The sequence below is a fragment of the Centruroides vittatus genome, unplaced genomic scaffold (assembly GCF_030686945.1).
Source record: "Centruroides vittatus isolate TY-2023 unplaced genomic scaffold, ASM3068694v2 contig_950, whole genome shotgun sequence".
Taxonomy (NCBI): Eukaryota; Metazoa; Arthropoda; class Arachnida; order Scorpiones; family Buthidae; genus Centruroides; species Centruroides vittatus.
Window position 1 is genome coordinate 1074081 of NW_027122629.1, and position 19577 is coordinate 1093657.

Genomic DNA, 19577 nt, shown 5'->3' on the forward strand with positions numbered 1-19577 from the left:
AGAGCAGTTCTGGAATAGGACCAAGAACCTTGTGGAGGGGGACACTATCCCCAACATCATCAAACTAATCAGTGATAGGGGCATGGACATCACTGACGCAAGCATCTATCACCCAGCATTCAACCCACGATACAGCATCACCATGGATAATAACATACCCAACAACAGTGACTACAACATTTACACGGACGGCTCCCACTCTGCAGATGGCACGGGTGGCGCCTTTGTCGTTCTAGACCGTAAGGAGAGGACAACTTATCAACAGTACTTCAAGTTGGAAAGTTACTGTACCATCAACCAAGCGGAATCCTTAGCTCTGCTCAAAGCACTTCAGCACATTAATAACAAGAACCACATCTACAACTATGATCATAAAAGCATAGCTATTCACACTGACAGCAGAGTCATACTGCATCAGGTTCACAACAGGAACTCCAAACTCCCCATTATCAAGAACATTCTCCACGAACTGGATACCACCAGCTGCCCCTCGCTCGTGCTCCGATGGGTCAGGGGTCATAGCGGTGTAAAAGGTAATGTTCAAGCGGACCTGTTGGCTAAAAAAGCTATTACGAACCTCAACAACTGTGCCTACAATAGGATCCCGCAGTGCTGGGTCTCTAGGCAGCTGCACTCCTATATAATCGACCAGTGGGAATACAAATGGACGAGTAGTACAACCGGGAGGACCGTGTTCCAGTTCATCCCCTCCGTCAAGAAAAGGCTACACTACCACCATCTTGTCCCCACCTACGAACTTACCCAGCTCATTACGGGCCATGGTAATATGGGAAGCTACCTTGTTCGCTTCCTAAATAAAGGAAACGGCCTGTGCTCCTGTTCATCCATGACTTGGGAAGATAGTAATCACATTCTCTATGACTGTCCTAACTATGATAGGGAGAGAAGAACTCTCATTGCCGCAGCTTGTGAAGAAACCATCCCTTGGCCTTGTAAGCCGGACAATCTCATCAGTAATAAAAATCTTTATAGTGCCCTCGATAAGTATGTGAAAGATATTAAAATCTTTTCGTGAGCTTGGGCCAACCCCTGTGCTCTCGGCCCTCTTGTACTCTACGGTTTCCTATTTCCTTCCCTCCTCTGTGAAGGTTTTCCTTGTTTCCTGCCCTTCCTGCCACTGTGTATTGGTACTGTATCGGCATTGCCTTCTTCTTCGCGCTACCCAGTGTAATCGCGTCTCCCTACGCGGGTCTGGGCCATTTTCTGTTCCCTCGGCCCCATCGGTTCCTGTTTGTTCCGGGTAGTTGGTGCCTTGCCAGCGCGGCTGTTCTCCTACCCGCTCAACCCCTTAGGGCTTTTTGTTCCTTTCTAGCCAGTCCGCATGGCACTGGTATTTAGAGCCTCACGCGTACTTTTGTTTTTATTTTTGTATTCTTGTCGGGATATCAATGTAACCTGTTTCATTGTGTTCTTTTGTATTTATTTTGTGTTCATTTAACGGCCCCGTTGCCGGCATCATGGGATCCCATTCCTCTTTCCCTCCACCCCCTTTATCCCCACCCCACCCTTCTAACCCCACCCCTCTCTTCACGCTATTACCCTCTCCTCCTCCGGCTATGCCAATTGGTTCGGCCTTATCTTGTCTTCAAAAATGTCTTCAAAATGCATCAAAACAACCTCTGTCCAATCTGCGACAAATCTGTCAGCAGTTTAAATTATATTTTTGACTGCATACAAACAGAATTTGAAAAGAACCAACTCTGGATATTACTACTCAGCAAAAACCACTGCTGGCCCTGTGACACACAAGATTTGGTACTTGACAGGGAGATTCACGATACGTTTCTCCAGCTTGTAGACACTTACTTTAAAACCACAACTATAAAATAGCCTTAAGCAATAGGCAACAACGGGCAAAGCCAGCATGTTAACTTAATATAACTCATGTATATAGTTCTTATTACTCCAATTTAGTCCATCTATACTGTAAAACTCAAGCAGCAACCTCAATATTTATGCATTCTGTTTTCTAATACCGTAACTCACTTACAAGTTGTGCTTTCACCGTACTTTTATTTGGGGTGTCAGCCTCACATCTACTCACTACTACTTGTATTTTAAATGTATTCTAAACCTGTTCATGCTCAGCGATAACAATGATGTAATCGCAATTACATAAATGAATAAAAAAAATGTCTTTTAAACATAGATAACCTGCATGTTACACAGACAAAAATATGATAAATTCTCCTTTTGAATTAACATTTTTTTTATTTGATTTTCCTTTATTCTAAAAAACTTTTAATTTTTTGTAAAAATATGATTATTATTAGTAAATATATTTCATTAAATATTTTGAGATTAATACATATTTCAAAATTTTAACATTTTTATTTACATAAAAGAGTATTTATTATACAAGCACTAATAACATTGGAATAATAATATAAAATAATATTTTCACACACCATTTCTTTTTCCATATTAAAATCATCATTTTGTTTAATTTTTTTTTTATTCTAAGCTAAATTTTAATCCATTCTTGTTAAATGAAACTTTAAATAATCATGTTAAACATAACTGAGTATTCATCATTTAGTTTTTTTTTTTTTTTTTTAAAGATAAAAATATTACCATTTTGATTAAAAGCAAAATCTTGCATTGGTTGTTTAACCTGGCCAGCCCTTATTAGAGATTCATAATTTGGTCCAATCTTTGATAAATCCTGAAATTAAAATTACACAAACATATGCAAGAAAATTTTTAAATTTTTATATAAAATACTTACTCGCATAAAATAATATTTTCTATCCATTATATCTTTTTGAGTTTTTATGCGAAAGAACTCAGATTAAAATCTCGTGTTCTTTCTCAGCTTGTAAAATTTCTATATAAAGTTATAGTAATTCAATAAACTTTTGAAGACAATTTATTTGCACTATGCCTATGTTTTCAAATTAGTGCAACATGAAATATAAATGGTTAGTAAACAACTGATGTTGATTACATCATCCAAAAATCTTCAAAATTTTTTATTTCTAAGTTTAAGATCTTCAAGTTTTATTTACTTATTTAATCAATAATTTAAAGATTTTTTTTTAATCTATCTATTTGTGTATATTTCATCACTAACAACTAAATTTCAATTTAAAAATTTGTTCTCTTTTTTTAAATTGAAACTAATAACAACTTTAGCTTTCAAACAAACAAGTTTCTTGAATTAACTTTATAAACTTTCTTTTTATATATCCATTTACTAATTACTATACTAATATCAACATAATATAATATTCTTAACATAAAATGAGTTAGAAGATATAAAATGCAAGTTCTAGTCTACATAAAACAAAATAAAAATATAATATATAGTATTTTGTAATCTTGTAGAGAATGAAACCATTAAAAGTTTTCTGTCTAAGATATTATTTCTGTTTTGCTACTGTTTTAACAGCACTTAAACAATAGCAACTCTCAGCATTATTTTTCAATTACTTTACTTGATCTACTTAAATTTTTTAAAATTTTCATCAGAATTATTACATAATGAATCCTCTTTCATATTTCAATTATTTTCTTCAAAAATATAATGCATTTATTTTTAAATATGAAATATAAACACATACAAAATATACACATATAATCGGTTTTTAATTAAACTTACATTAACAACAAGACCAAAATGAGGATAGTCATCAGAATAATCATCAAGATTCTTTTCTTCAACAAGAAATATTTCACTGTCTTTTAACTAAACGAGTAAATAAATATTGAAAATTTATTAAAATAGTAGTATTTATAATTAATAAATGAAAGTTAATAACAGACATAAAAACGAAATAAAATTACCAGAGAATACTTTGTCTCTCTAAGAACTGAAATTTCAATGTAATGAATCTTTCATTTAATATACTAACAGGAGGAGATAGATTTGTTATGACTAAAATTTCATTGTTTATAAACGTTTTTATAAAAGCTACAATTATATCAGATCATAATAAATGAAATATATTAATATATGTCATTGTATTCATAATATAAAAACAACAAAGCTAAATAATTCACAACATAGAACTAACCAGACACCCATCAGACTTTTTATAAGATGTAAAATATGAATTATAATTCGGCAATATAATTTTAAAGTGAAAAGCTAGAAGTAATTACAAAAAGGAAAAAATTAGTTATTCAAGTCTAGTTTGTTATCCAATCATTGAAACTGTAACAAAAAACACTTTCTAACTGAATGTGAATTTAGTCTTCATTAATTATATTATGTTGATAGGAAATCTGAGTTCTGTTGTGATAATCAACTAAATAATTTTACAAACACAAGCAATAAAAATACATTGGAAAAAACTGAATTTTCACTTAGTGATTTCAATTTCAACTTCTAAAAGAACATTGTCAGATTTAAAATCATTAAAATAAAATCACTTTTTTAATGTATAGAGTAAAGCTTGTTAAATTTCATCAAGTAACACTGAAAGTTAAAAATATTGTTATCTAACTGATTTATGATGATAAATATTTTCTAAAAATAATTTATTATTATATTTTAAATTTTATTACTTTTCCTAAGCATAAAATTACACAAGAAAGTAAAGATAATCTAATTTAATTGATAAATCAATAGTTGATGTTTCTGCATAAGAATTCTAATGCTACTGTAAAATGCACAGTAGAGAAAAATGAAATAATTAAGAAATATCTGTGTAAACATTTTACAAACTGATATTTTTAAATTTTAATTATATGTAATAGATAATCATGCCTATTAGCTTGTAAAATTACAGTGAAATGTCCTTTTTCAATGTCAAAAATTATACTTTAAGATTTCCAATAACATTTACTAACTTTTTATCAGAAATGATGATAAATGAAGATGATAAAAGATGATAGAAAGATATTAGTTTATTTAATAGATAGATTCTTCAGAATAAATTCTGATTAATTTTTTTTATTACTGGTAGTAAATTACATCTATATCAAACAACAATTCTATTATTTATTGGATTATATTTTAAAAAATTCATTATAAATTATAACCTGTATATTCAGATAGTTAATTAATCTAAACAAACTTCATCAGCTAGCCCGATATACATTAAAGCAATACACCAACCAAAGCCAAATTATCGGGCTAGAAACAGCTATAATAATAATAATAATAATAATAACTCTCCCGGGGTCACCACCTGGTCGTGGTGGGAGAGCCCAGTAATTTTACTGATCCATAGGGCAATGCAGGCTGGAGCACAAGCTCCTGGTAGGGACACCCATGCCAGTAAGGTCTATGGGGAGAAATGAAGCTAAGAGTGACCACACACCCACATTCTGTGGAGATAGATCTGGTTACTACCATGATATATAAATGTGATACCGGCTCGGACGTCGCCCGGGTTAACATGGTCCGTGTTCGTGGGTTAGGCAGAGGCTCACGTTCGAAAAATAGGCCACAGTCTCCCTTGGTTACCGGTGGCAAAAGCAGCACCGGCCCAAGCATGGCTACTGCAATGCCCTCAACAGATGTGAAGAATCAACCCAGCCTTGGTGTTTCTGTGGCAATGCATCCACAGACCACAAAGGCTAGAAAACCACGCCAACGGATGAAATGGACAGTAGAAATGAACGAGTTTATCATCCGTAATTATTACACCATCACAAAACTCGAAACAAACATGACAGCATACAGACAACAACTATACAATAAATTCACACAACAATATCCTCACCTCACTGTTACTGAACAAAGGGTTGTTGATCAAAAAAGAACAATTATACACAACAACCTTATCTCACAAACAACACTTGAACTTATCAAACAACAGGTTGCTGATCAAATACATCAACAGACAGAAACATCTAACATTAATGAAGATCATGTAACCTGTCAGGATAATCCAACAACAAGCATTAATAATAACACACATACAACAATTACTACTAATGATACTACAGACACTTCCTCATCCATCACTGATAACATAGACTTGGATTTAGTTAATACGCTCTCACTCATATTTCAGGAAACACTCACTAAATATACAGGCACAGATCCCACACAACGACCACGAATACCAAAAATCAACACGTCAAAGGAAGTAGGAAAAACACTAAATTATGTAAACACTCACTTACTACCACACTACATTCATTCAATTTCTACACTCGCAGACATTCATACATTACTTTATGCTGGGGCAGTCACAGTAGTGACACACCATGGTCTGAAAGTACAATCACAGACAAATACACAGAAAACACAATTCTATCACAAGCCTGCCTGGCAGAGAAGAATAGAAACACAAATAAATGACATTAGACAGCAATTAGGCAGGCTGACACAATACACTAAAAACAACATAACACCCAAATTAAGGAAACAGCTTAAAAACATTTTCAAGAAAATAAAAACACATACAAAACATGAACATCACAACACACGCATTACAGAATACATTGATACACTAAAACAAAAACTTGCTGCCAAAGCACGTAGACTCAAACGATACAAAACATGTACACTACGAAAACAACAAAATAAATTATTTACAAACAATGAAAAACTCTTTTACAGACAAATTAATAACAAAGCAAACACTGATACACAGCACAGTGGCACACCAACAGAAGAAGAAGTCACAACATATTGGTCTTCTCTTTGGTCCAGTGCTGTCACGCATAATGCTGATGCAGGCTGGATCAAGGAGGAGAACAGAAACTTGCACAACATACCAACTATGCCCTGTGTTGAAATAAACATACATGATTTCCAATATACTGTTAACAGAACACACAACTGGAAGACACCTGGTGTAGACAACATTCACAATTTCTGGTACAAAAAGTTTACATCACTGCACCAGGAACTAGCTAAACATCTAACACACATCATCATCAATCCACAAGACATGCCAAATTTTCTTACCCAGGGCATCACCTACATGAAACCTAAAAACAATAATACCACAGACCCCACACAATACAGACCAATTACATGTCTTCCAACACTCTACAAATTATTGATATCCTGTATTGCAAACAAAATATACAAACATGTTGAAGAACACGACATTCTAACAGAACAACAAAAAGGTTGTCGTAGAAACCACAGGGGATGCAAAGAACAGTTACTCATAGATTCAGTCATTCTGCGGCAAGCACACAAACAACACAGAAACATACACATGGCATATATAGACTACAGAAAAGCATTCGACAGTGTTCCACACAGTTGGCTGCTACATGTTCTACACATGTACAAAATACATCCATCACTCATTGCATTCTTTCAAAACACTATGCAGCACTGGAGAACAACACTACATCTCAAAGTTAGTAACACTTCCATACAAACAAACCAAATTTTTATTAGGCAAGGAATTTTTCAAGGAGATTCCTTGAGTCCTCTCTGGTTCTGCTTAGCCCTGAATCCATTATCAAACATGTTAAACATCACGCAATATGGTTACAATATCAGACATGAAAAAACAACACAGTATACACTGTCACATCTCATGTACATGGATGACATAAAACTTTATGCATCCACACAAAAACAACTTCATCAACTCCTACAAATCACACATTCATACACCAAGGACATACAAATGGAATTTGGCCTAGATAAATGCAAAACAGTTCACATAGAAAAAGGAATCCTGAAGAAAGAAGATTTTGCACTTGGAAATGGAGACACTATTGTATCCATGGAAGAGGGCGAGTTCTATAAGTATTTAGGATTCCAACAGGCCAAACTAACAGAACATACACAAATAAAGCAAAGATTAATTAAAGAATACCAAAGTAGGTTAAATGCTATTCTCAGAACACAGTTCAATGCAAAACACACAGTTAAAGCAATAAACACATATGTCATCCCAGTACTCACATATTCTTTTGGAGTTATACATTGGACTCACACAGATCTTGAGCAACTCCAAAGAAAAACAAGAACAACACTTACTAAGCATAAACAACATCATCCTAAATCCGCCACAGAAAGATTAACCCTTCCACGTAAAGATGGCGGACGTGGCCTGATTGACATAGTTAACCTTCACTACAAACAAATACAGTCAAACCTGTTTTTATGCGGGGGATAGGGACCGCATTAAAAAAAACGCATTAAAAAAAATCTCACGAAACTTCACGAATGGCTGTAAATAATAGTTTTCGCAACACAATTAAAAAATATTTTTTTCATGCGGTCAACAGGGACCGCATAAAAAAAGTCTCACATAGAAAATAACTCAAAACCGTACGAAATAGAATTTATTGACAACAGATGTCAGCACTTGACTGCATCGTCTGGTCTATCGTCTGTTTTACATATTTTTGTCCAGGTGGTGTTTTGTTGACTTAAAAAGTAAATTATTTCATTTTTCGCATATTCATGCAATAATATTACTATAATAAGTGCATTTATGCTATAATAAGTTTATTTAGCTATAATAAGTCAACGTAAGACATGACGAATCGCACGAGACTAGTCGCCAACTATACCGCACAAATTAAAAATTCGCATTAAAAAAATCGCACATAAAAAGAGCGCATAAAAACAGGTTTGACTGTACAGTCACTGCGAGAGTTTTTCTACAAAAAACAAGAAACATCACAATTACATAAAGCAGTAACTCTAGCAGACTCGAATAACACACCATTAAACTTACACTCACATCATATGGACACAACACAACATATAAAAAGCATAGACACCATTAAGCAATCGTGGGCTCGAAAGGCACTCCATGGCAGGCATCCTTATGATCTGGCCCAGGATTTTGTTGACAAAACTGCGTCAAACAGTTGGTTAGCTCGGGGATGCCTCTTTGGGGAGACGGAAGGATTCATGATTGCCATACAGGATCAGGTCATAAATACTAAAAACTACAGAAAACACATACTCAAAGATGCAACACTCACAAATGACACATGCAGAAAATGTCACATCATGCCAGAAACTATACAACACAACACCTCTGGTTGCAAGCTCTTGGCACAGACAGATTATTTACACAGACATAATCAAGTAGCAAATATAATACACCAAGAGCTTGCAAAGAAACACAAATTAGTAGACATCCACGAACCATACTACAAATACATTCCACAGACAGTATTGGAAAACAACACGCACAAAATGTACTACGACAGAGCCATAATCACAGATAAAACAATTTACCACAACAGACCAGACATCACACTCATTGACAAACACAATAAAATCACATACATTATAGACATATCCATTCCAAACACTCACAATATACAAAATGCATGCACTGAAAAAATTAGCAAGTACACAGAACTCGCCCAGGAAATAAGGCATCTGTGAGGATGGATAGGGTGCTTATCGTACCTGTTGTTCTCTCCTCTACAGGTGTCATACCACACACACTACACAAAAGCCTGGGCACATTACAATTGAATAGAAACACATACATCACACTACAGAAGGCCACTATATTGAATACATGTCATATTGTGAGAAAATTCCTGAATACAGACACACACACTGATACACTTCTTTAATTTCTGTTTTGGTTACTATGCCTTGACTTTGGTCCGGCATAGTACACAGCCACCGGTGTTAATCGAGTATATCTCACTTAACCCAACATAATAATAATAATAATAATTTATAAGATAATTTGGTACTAGAGTTAGGCATTAGGTGCCATCTCTTGCTAAATTTAATAATTAATTTTAATTAAATAATTTAGAACTAAGTGGAAGAAAGCCCCAGCCGGTATTGTAATGGCCATCGATGATCGTAATGTAAGCTTATATATACTGGAAGAGGAGATCAGACCGGAGGTCCGGGTAGCGTAATTGGCAATGCATCTGCATGGTAAGGAGTTGTGGGTTTGAGTCCCGCTCCAAGCCGATTCTTTACTTCCAGTTAGTTCTAAATTATTTAAAATTATAATTCATCTTTGGTTGGTGTATTGCTTAATTAATCAAAATATAATTAGATAATTAACTCTACAGATAAATCTTTTAATATAAACAATATTTTTAATTGGAAATATTCATTTAATAATAATAAATTAGCAACAAAAAATATACAATAAATAAATAAAAAAATTTTCTATGCTCTTGCCTTTATAAAAATAAAATAAAAAATATATTCAATTATAAATTTAAAATATTCATACTACTGGTATCATCATCATTAATTCATTACTAATACTTTTAAAGATTGCTATAAATTAAAGTTAGTTTTACAAACAGACCCAGTAAAAATATCCTACTTTTTCTATGGATTTAAATTCAGAATATGACAAATATATTCAGAAAAAATTTAATAATTTAAAAACACCCACATTTAATTTTTTAAAAGAAGATCTTTCAAATATTTTTATTAATTGAAATAATAAATAATATGATTGACTGATAAATGAAAATATAAATACCATTGTTTTAAATACTGTTGTATGCCAAGTTTGTTTTATTCTTCGTGGCATGGTTGTAAGGTGTTCCCAATGTTTTTCAATAAACGGTATGATATCCTATATATAATGAAAAAATATTTTAGTATTTAGTTCAATTTAAAAAAAGAACTTTTAATATAACTAATGAATATATTCTGATTTACTTTATCTTTTGAAAATGTTGTTTTAGGGCTATTTTGTTGTAAAAGATTTGCAATTGCAGTGGCACACATCTGACTAAAATCTGTAAAAGAACATTTTATGATATAAGTAAAAACATTTTCCACCTTGGTACCACATGTCCTGGTTTCTAGGATTATTCCAACTTTTTTCCAACTGCCTTCTAGTGACAGGAGAACTTTATTCCAAAAACTGTTCCTACAATGAAGTTATCTTTTTCTTTTTTCACATTTTAAATGTATTTTTGTCACTAGCAGAGTAAAAATACTTATCTTTTTCATGTCCTGAAATAGAAATGTTCCAGCATCTTTAAGGAAAAACTCATTTTGTACTGATTTTATCCCCAAGTACTTGGCAATCCTACATCTTGGATAACAGATCTTCGTCAGTTAGAACATGAATAACTTTAAATGTAACAAAGATAAATAAAATATTTATCAATTTTAAACTCAATGGAAATCTCTAGTAAAAAAATAATAAACAAAAATAAAATAAACAAACACAAAAAACAAAAATCAATTAAAATAATATTTAAGAGGTAATTTCAAAACAATTAGAGCAAGTTAGATTTCATAAATGGATCTGTTAGTAGATGATAAAGTATTTGCATCTCTGTAATTGATACAATGTTGTTTTCTATTAGCTTTATTGATTTCTAATCTCTTCACGTACCTGAGGATATTATGACACCTGGCAGGTCTAATTACCTTAGCATCTTCCCATTTGATCTATAAACATTGTTAGCTGGCATAGGCCACAAGGATTGTGTTGTCCAATTTTTTGTCCAGTATATATGGGTAACACAATCCTAGAGCCTATGACAACCAAACAGGTGTACAGAGACATTAGAAAGTATACAATAAGGTGTACAGACATCTTATTGTCTACTTGGAGAAATCTAACTTGCTCTAATTGTTTTATAATGTATCTCTTAAATGTTGTTATTTTACTTTGTTTTTGCTTTTTTTTTACATTTTTTTTGTGCTTCTTTATTTTTGTTAATTCTTTTTCATCAGAGATTTCCATTGAGTTTAAAATTTGTATGTATCTATTTATTTTAGAATGTTCTATCCATTTGTTACATTTAAAGTTATTTGTGTTATAATTGAGAGAAAGCCCTATTAACCAAGATCAAAAACATCTTCACTCTAAATACATATTGCTGGAATTCTTTTATTTTTGGAATCTTCAGTTTTTATATGTTTATTACATTAGTAAAAGTATATGAACTATAATAAAATTATATTTATAGAAATATTTAATAAATTTTCATAACAATTATTAATCTTACTTGACTGTTTTTTAGTAAAATTTTCCATTCCAGTAACATTACAATTCTTGCAAAGAAAAGTATAATTGGTCATGAAAGGTACACATTTTCTATATTAAAAAATAAATATATTTTTACAAAATCAAATAAAAGTTTAAAAATTTTTTAATTAAAATAAAATTTTTATTTCTTAAGAATTACTACATTCTGAATTAATCACATTACAAGAATTAATCCATTATTAAGCTGTTTTTTTTATAATAATATTAAAATATTTTATTGCAATCTGTATAATATATAAAAAAAAAAAATGCCAAAGAAATAAATTCTAGTCAATCATTTAGTACATAAATTAATTATTTATCAAAATATATTTGAATAATTGATTATATGAATTCAAATTATTCATATTTAAAAACTGCAATTAACTATCTAGAATTATTAGGGAAGCCAAGTGTGATAAGATATGTGAGAATCCAAATTATTTGTCTAAAACAGGGGTTCTCAAAGTGGGCGATACCGCCCCCCTGTGGGCGGTGAGTAAATCTAGGGGGGCGCTGGAGGCAGGGTACTGAACGGTAACCAAAGGCAAAAGTTGGGGTCACTGATGGGTTAGGGGCATTGGGTATAACTTTATGAAACAAAGGGGGCAGTGGATCGGAAAAGTTTGAGAATCAATGGTCTAAAATATAAAAAATTTTTTTATCATCAATAAATTCAAAACTTAAGAAGAAATCATATGAAGAACATTTGTCAAAAAAATAAATAAAATAAATAAGTAAATAATGCTTCTGCATGAGAAAACTCAGCAACATTTGACAACATATAGAAATGACACACATTGATAAAAGTCAAAGACATAACAATAAAAAATATTCCTAATTTGCAAGATTCAAAAGAGTGAAAACTGAATAAAAGTTTCACATAAGAAGAAAAAAGAAAGTGAAAGTTGTCCTAAAAACAAAACAGTAACTGCAAAACTTCAATTAATTTCTTGACCTCCATCATCGCCAGCCACCTTCTCTCCAACCCTCAACTTGCAGTTAAACAGGATCTACTAGTTGAAAAGACTCAGAAACCCATCTTCAGACTATTGACAATCACCTTTGTTCTATATTTGTTAAACTGGTACAACAGACTTTCAACAACTTCCTAGACTCAAATTTTATTTTGTCCTGGCTTAACTTCTGTAGACACAATGCATTCTGTGTTTCTATGAGTCAAAGCAGTTTTGAAATCATATTTTATAATTCAAAATTTAAGATCCTTAGACTATTTCATTCTAAGTTTTCTTTTGCATTTTCAATGGGGTGGGATGAAGTTAAAAACTGATATTATACAGAACTATTATTTTTACTTCCCTTGTTTATAAATAAGAGGAAAAGTATGGCAAACGATCAAAAAAATGACCCGCAAGAATTTTACATTTTTGGACTCTGAATCTTGAAATGTTGAGAAATGCAAACAAATTTGAGGTTTTCTTCCTGTATGTATGGATGTGTGTGTGTGTGTGGGGGGGGGCACAATTTTATTCACTCTCTTTGAAGCTTAATAATTCCTGTGCTTTTTGTTGAAAATTTTTGAAATTTTGCAGGGAGGTTTGTTTATTAGGGAAATTGACACTATTAAATTTTGGTGATTAAAGGTCAAAGGGAGTGGAGAGATAAAGGGGATCGTGTGTATCTCCTGTAAGGTCAGACGTAATGACAATTTTACTTGTTATTAGCATTTACAATTTTTTATAAAAACCCATTTCTACTGTCAAAATTAAACTTTTTGTCATTTTATAATGGTTAAAAATATAAAAAATTTTAAAAATATGATAACAGATGGCTTCACTAAATGTGGCTGGGAAAGTTAAGCAACTTGTTGGTGGATTTTTTAAATTATTAAATTTTGAAAATTTAAAAATGTAACACTTTGTGATTTAATAATTTAATAAATTATTGTTCACTCAAATTTATGAGTTCATCTACATAAATTTATGAGTTCATCTACATAAATTCATAAATTTGAGTGGCTTACTAAACATATATATCCTTATTCAGAATTAAACATTCCTACTGTATAAATCTCACTGTAAAACTTGAATTGTATGATAGCAGAAGTGATATCTATCATAAAGACTGTGGAGAAAATCAAAAAGAAAATTTCAGAAATTGCAAAAGAATTTGACATTACTTGAGTATCTGTACACATCTGTAAAACAAGGAGAAATTTTGAAAAGGTTCAACAAACAACAGAATCAGACAGAACAGAAAAGAGAGCAAAATATAAATGTCAAGATGCTGAAAAGTGTGTGCTAAAGTGATTTATAACAGTTAGAGACAAGGCTATTTCATCTGATAAAAACTTCTTATAACAAAAGTTGTTAGAGTTTAATCTCAAGATTAAATTACACTTTAATCTACAGAATTTCCCTAAATGCATTGCAAAAGTGTAAATCTTTGTGATAAACAGCCAAATTAACTGGAAAATTTCTAGTAGTTAAAATTTATTCCATAGATTACTGAAAAAACAAGATGGCCAACCAACTCCAATTCTGAAGAAGGTAATATTTAGAATACTTAAAGGAAGTTTATCCTAATATTGGTGGAATATTTTTAAGAAAAGTCAGTTGTAATGTTATGTAGCAATTGTAAGTTTTGAGAATCAATTTCAATTTAAAAAGCTACAATTTAAAGTAAGATTCACTTAACTTGTTAACAGATAATTATTCTTGACAGGATTCATTTTTTCCTCACTTTCAGTGCTTGTTTAATGTGCTCTATTTTCCTATGAAAATTAGAAAGCTCTTAAGCTTTTAAGAGGCTTTCTAAAAATATCATTCCTAAAACAACATGATTTCAACACAATTGACTGCATTGAAAATTTTGTTGAAGAAGCAATGAATTAGAAATAATAAAGTCATGTAACAAACTTTTTTCATTAATAGTGTCAAAGCTTTATTTTGTATGTAAAAAATAAAGTATAATGTATTTAAGTCTAAATTATTTGTATTGTGATATTCATTAAAATAATTTAGACTCAAAGTTCTGTAACTCAAAATTTTGCCATTCAGGCCTGACAGCATTTAAGCCAATACATCACCAACTGCCGTAAATAATTGGGATAACTGACAGCATTTGTATCCAAATAGCAAAACCTCACAGATATTATTTGATCAAATGCTTAAAGATCCAATAAGAAAAGGGACCTACAACCAAATTCTCATTTTCACATGGTTATTATTATTAATTAAAATAATGACAATAAACCAATATGGACTTGAATAATTATACTAGTAACAAGACACACAATACAAATAATTAGTTGCATCATCCAATATCAATATGGTAGGATGTCACCAATATTCAAAATAAACTGAAATATCCACTTAAAATAACACCAGACAATTTGGCTGTATATACACATATTATCAATTCAGACCAGTACAATTTCAGAAAAATTTCTCATAATTTCATAATGCAAAATACATTACAAAATAGTCCACAGATGTAATCAATTCATTTAACTTCTTCATAAGACTACAGTTACAATCATATTTCTGCACAAATAAGACCATGCTTTTGTGTGTGAAAATTGTTTGTCTTTATGTTTTTGAAACAAATCCTGCTTCACTCATAAGAGCATATCTTGCATGTAAGAGCATGCTCTTATAGATGGAAAAATACAGTAATTTTTATACTGTTATATTAAAATTGTTATATTATAGTAAAATGTTGTGTTATATTAAAATTCAGAAACATCAGTTTCATATCATAATAATGAAAATGAAAATTAACATTTTCAAGCAGTTATTTTTTATTCTCATTCAAATAGTTCATTCTACATATTTAATATTATAAATCTCTAATCATCACCTTTGTAATTTTGTAAAATGTGAGTAAAATATACTATTAGAATTCAGTTGTTATTTGAAACCATGTTTCTATTTAATGTACATTTTTAACACAGTGTTGTTACTAAAACACCAGACTGCTCAACATCTTTTATTCATCTTTATCAATACACTGTCAGTAAGCATTTCTGGCAAACTCCTCTTCAGTTGACTCTGTGAGGTAATGCTCAAAACTTGGATAAAAAAAACCTATCCTGACAGGTTACAAATTATACATCAAGTACATATACCATAAAGGATTGACAATTCTAAAAAACAGCAACAAAATTCTATCTCTCTACATGTTGCACTTTAGAGAGAGATAAAAATCTTAAAAATGATGCAAACAGATAGATTATTATCAAATATAGATATAGATCCAAGTGCTGAGCATTACTTCATAGTTAACTGAAGAAGAGTTGTGCCAGAAATGCATATTGACAATGTATTGACCAATGAAAAGAATGAATAAAAGATGTTAAATATCCTGGTGTTTTAGTAACAATGCTTCATCATGTTCCAAAAAGCATAGTATTAAAATTTACAAAATATTAGTGCCTAAACTACAATGGATGACTATTATATATAAACATATTCATAGAATTTTAAGCATATTCTTACCCAAGAGGAAATGTTATACATGAGTCATGAAACCATTTCAAACAACCAGCACACTGAAGTTCAACCGTGTTTAAGTTACGTTCCCTGCCACTAACAAAAAAAATTGCTATTAGATTTTACTAAAGTATATATACTATTTTAATTAATTCACTTAAGTTTTTTCAGTGAAATAGATAAATGAAAGTAAACTACTCTTATCATAGCATCTATAAAATAATTCTTTTACAGTATCTTCTATAAAAACTAGCTTTTCATCCAAATTCAATGCAAAAATAATTTAAATTATTACCAATAACAATTTCCTAAATCAATTCCTTGTTCTTCAGAAACTGCAGTAGCAACAGAACTTTGACTTTCTTCATTAACCATAGGAGGTAGTTGCGACTGAGGTGCTTGCAGTGAAGAATTGGATTGTTCATCTGTGATTACATCACATGATGATGCTTCATTATTGTTAACATTCATACATTTTTCATTATCTTTATTTTTTTCGGCAGATTGTGAATCTTGTTGGGATTCATCTAAATACATATCTAATAAATTAGATTCATTTAATTTTTTTTCTTCATTACTCATATCCATTGCATCAGAATTTTTTTTATAATTTATCAATTAATTTCATAGATGGCAATGAAGACTGAAATACTGTATCTGAAGTTTTTTGAATTCTAAAAAATAAAAATAAAAAATTTTAGTATATCAATATAATTTTATTTAAAACATGATTTTCTTTTAATGTGTTATATATCTCAATTTTCTGCATATATGTTCAAGCTCTTAGTAGATTATAATTCCAACTAATTTATTTTTTCATTGTAGATATACGTCGTATAAACTTTAAATAACAGAAATAGATTTATAGCTAACAAGTAAAGCTAATAGCATTGGATGAATCAATAGCAAAACAAAGAAATAAGAAATTTATTTGTTCATATTTTTTTTAATAAATTTGTATGTTTATCAAAATGTAATAATTAAAGGTCATTTAATAATTAAAAATTAGTATCGGGATATATAGTAAGTAAATATCCAAAGAGATAGATAATATGCCAAACTATTATCATAAATTTTAGTTCAGTATTGCAGTTATTAGTAAATTTATATTTCATATAAAAATCATTACATTTAATTGTAAATTTAATATTTTTTCAAATAAATTACTTTATACAAAATAAAACTTTAATTTAAATAAAAGTAGTCTAAAATGTGGTTTAAAAATAACTTTGACAACTTATATAAAACATGTTTTTATTCAACAGCCATGACAGATGGTCATGACAATTAAAGTGTAAGCTCACTGTATTGAAAAACCCAATCAAATCTGGCAAGCAACCTCAGGAATTTGTCACAAGTAATTTGTCCCAAATATATCAGCTCCATCTCTCACTGATTGGCCATCCCCCTTGTGTGCTTAGCAAGGATGGATGTGGTTAAAAAGGCTCTCTTAGGCCTATACAATAGAAAGAGTAAAAAATATATATTTCGATCATTTACAAATTTATATTATAATCAGACATAAGTTAACTAATACTTATTTATAACTTTTAGTTGTTTTGTATTCAGTGTAAAATATTATACAAATTCCATTAAGTTTATCAATTTATTATTAATTGTATTGTGAAGACATATCTTGATTTGATATATCTGTTTGTTTATCTTTTATGTATATCATGACATCTTGTCTTGTTTTACACATATATACATTATAGCTTTTCAATATCTTGCAGTGAATGCAAAATTAAAATTTCTAAATACGATTTTAGTTAACTTATGTCTGATTGTAACATAAAATTAAAAAACTCAATTCCATTTTTTGAATTATATAGAATGTCTAAAAAATCTAATGGGCTTTGAAAAGTATTATGTATTTAATGAAAACAGATCAACACACACAATTTTTGGTAATCAGCAACAAAATGTAAAAACTTTTTCTTGATATACAAAAACATAGGGTGCTCTGGTTACTGCAGATAGAACTTTTGAATAACATTTTTCCTAACTGATGAGTCAAAAACTCTAGGGTTACTTTTTGATTTGAAGCATTCATTTTGAGTTATAAGTGATTTTAAAAATTTGATTCTACTTTTTGAAACTGAAACATTCTTTACAAGCATTATTCTATAATCAAAAAATTATAGAACCTAAAGACAGGAGCTTAAGATTACAATAAATATTTGCTCGACATTTTAAACATTCTACTTTACTGATGGAGTTTGGGTGTTACTTAAAAGTATATGTCAAATTAAACTTTCGCCAAAAGCTAGACTTTTTCATAAATTATATTCTAACCTGAGGAAGCCTGAAAAATCAAGCCAAAAACATTTGTTTGAAGTACTAAATGAGTGCTTGAAGCATATGAAAAGTGTGTTTATATAATTTAAACATATGTTCTATTTGGCATAATGCTATATATAATAATCAATATATATTATAAAAGTAAGTGTACAATGTGCATGCCGCTAAAACTCAAAAACAAGTCTTGGTACAATCAAGGAAGTTATATGGTGTGGTAGCCCTCTATCCCCCATCCATGAAGAAGGTTCCCATTTTTACCTGAAGGGCATGCTGTTGAAGATATAAGGGCTGGAAGTTTTGCCTTCTAGAAATTTCTAGACAGTCCAGAACATTCGAGAGTATTCAAAAGCATTCCACAACATTCCAGAATGTTCCGGGATGTTCTGAAACGTTTGGAAACATCGCAGATCATTGTGGAACATTCCAGAACACTCTCAAATACTCTCGAATGTTTTGGACCCAGCGCAGAGCCCAAACAGTTAGGGGTTGAAATTTGAAATTTGGTACACAGGATACGTCACGAGAACATTTAGGAGAAGGGATTTTTCAAAATTCCCCACGGGGGAGAGGGAGAGGATTATAGCTTATCCTGAAGAACTCTGCTTCTACTGTACTATTTTAGATGCGGTTTTTTGCGTCTTTGACTGCATTTAATAGGGTACACTACAAGAATGTACACTAAGAAAGGATTTTTGGAAATTTCCTTGCAGGGAAGAGGAAAAGAATTAAGGCTTATCCTAAAGAACTCGGCTTCTACTGTACTATTTTAGATGCAATGTTTTGTTTTTAACTGCATTTTAGTAGAGTACCACGTGGGGATGAAAGAAGTTTATTCCTTAACAATGGAAGTGTTAAGAGAAAGCAGTGTGCAAGATTTAGGCGCAGATGTGGTTTTTTGCAGAAATCGATCATATTTTCAGACCCATTTAAAAAT

At 30.9% G+C, this 19577-nt stretch overlaps 1 protein-coding gene across 2 annotated transcripts in view; it reads right to left on the reverse strand.

The window, feature by feature from the left end:
- ash2 (Set1/Ash2 histone methyltransferase complex subunit ash2) overlaps positions 1–19577 on the reverse strand; it is a 43411-nt gene that overhangs the window by 20518 nt on the left and 3316 nt on the right. For both annotated transcript variants that reach the window (XM_067282303.1, XM_067282304.1), the window contains exons 3-9: positions 16638–17016; positions 16349–16438; positions 11869–11957; positions 10562–10641; positions 10380–10475; positions 3623–3709; positions 2596–2686 (exon numbers count right to left, since the gene is read on the reverse strand). In XM_067282303.1, coding sequence (XP_067138404.1) covers positions 2596–2686; positions 3623–3709; positions 10380–10475; positions 10562–10641; positions 11869–11957; positions 16349–16438; positions 16638–16930 — 826 coding nt within the window. In that variant the 5' untranslated portion in view covers positions 16931–17016. The remainder of the gene's footprint in view (positions 1–2595; positions 2687–3622; positions 3710–10379; positions 10476–10561; positions 10642–11868; positions 11958–16348; positions 16439–16637; positions 17017–19577) is intronic.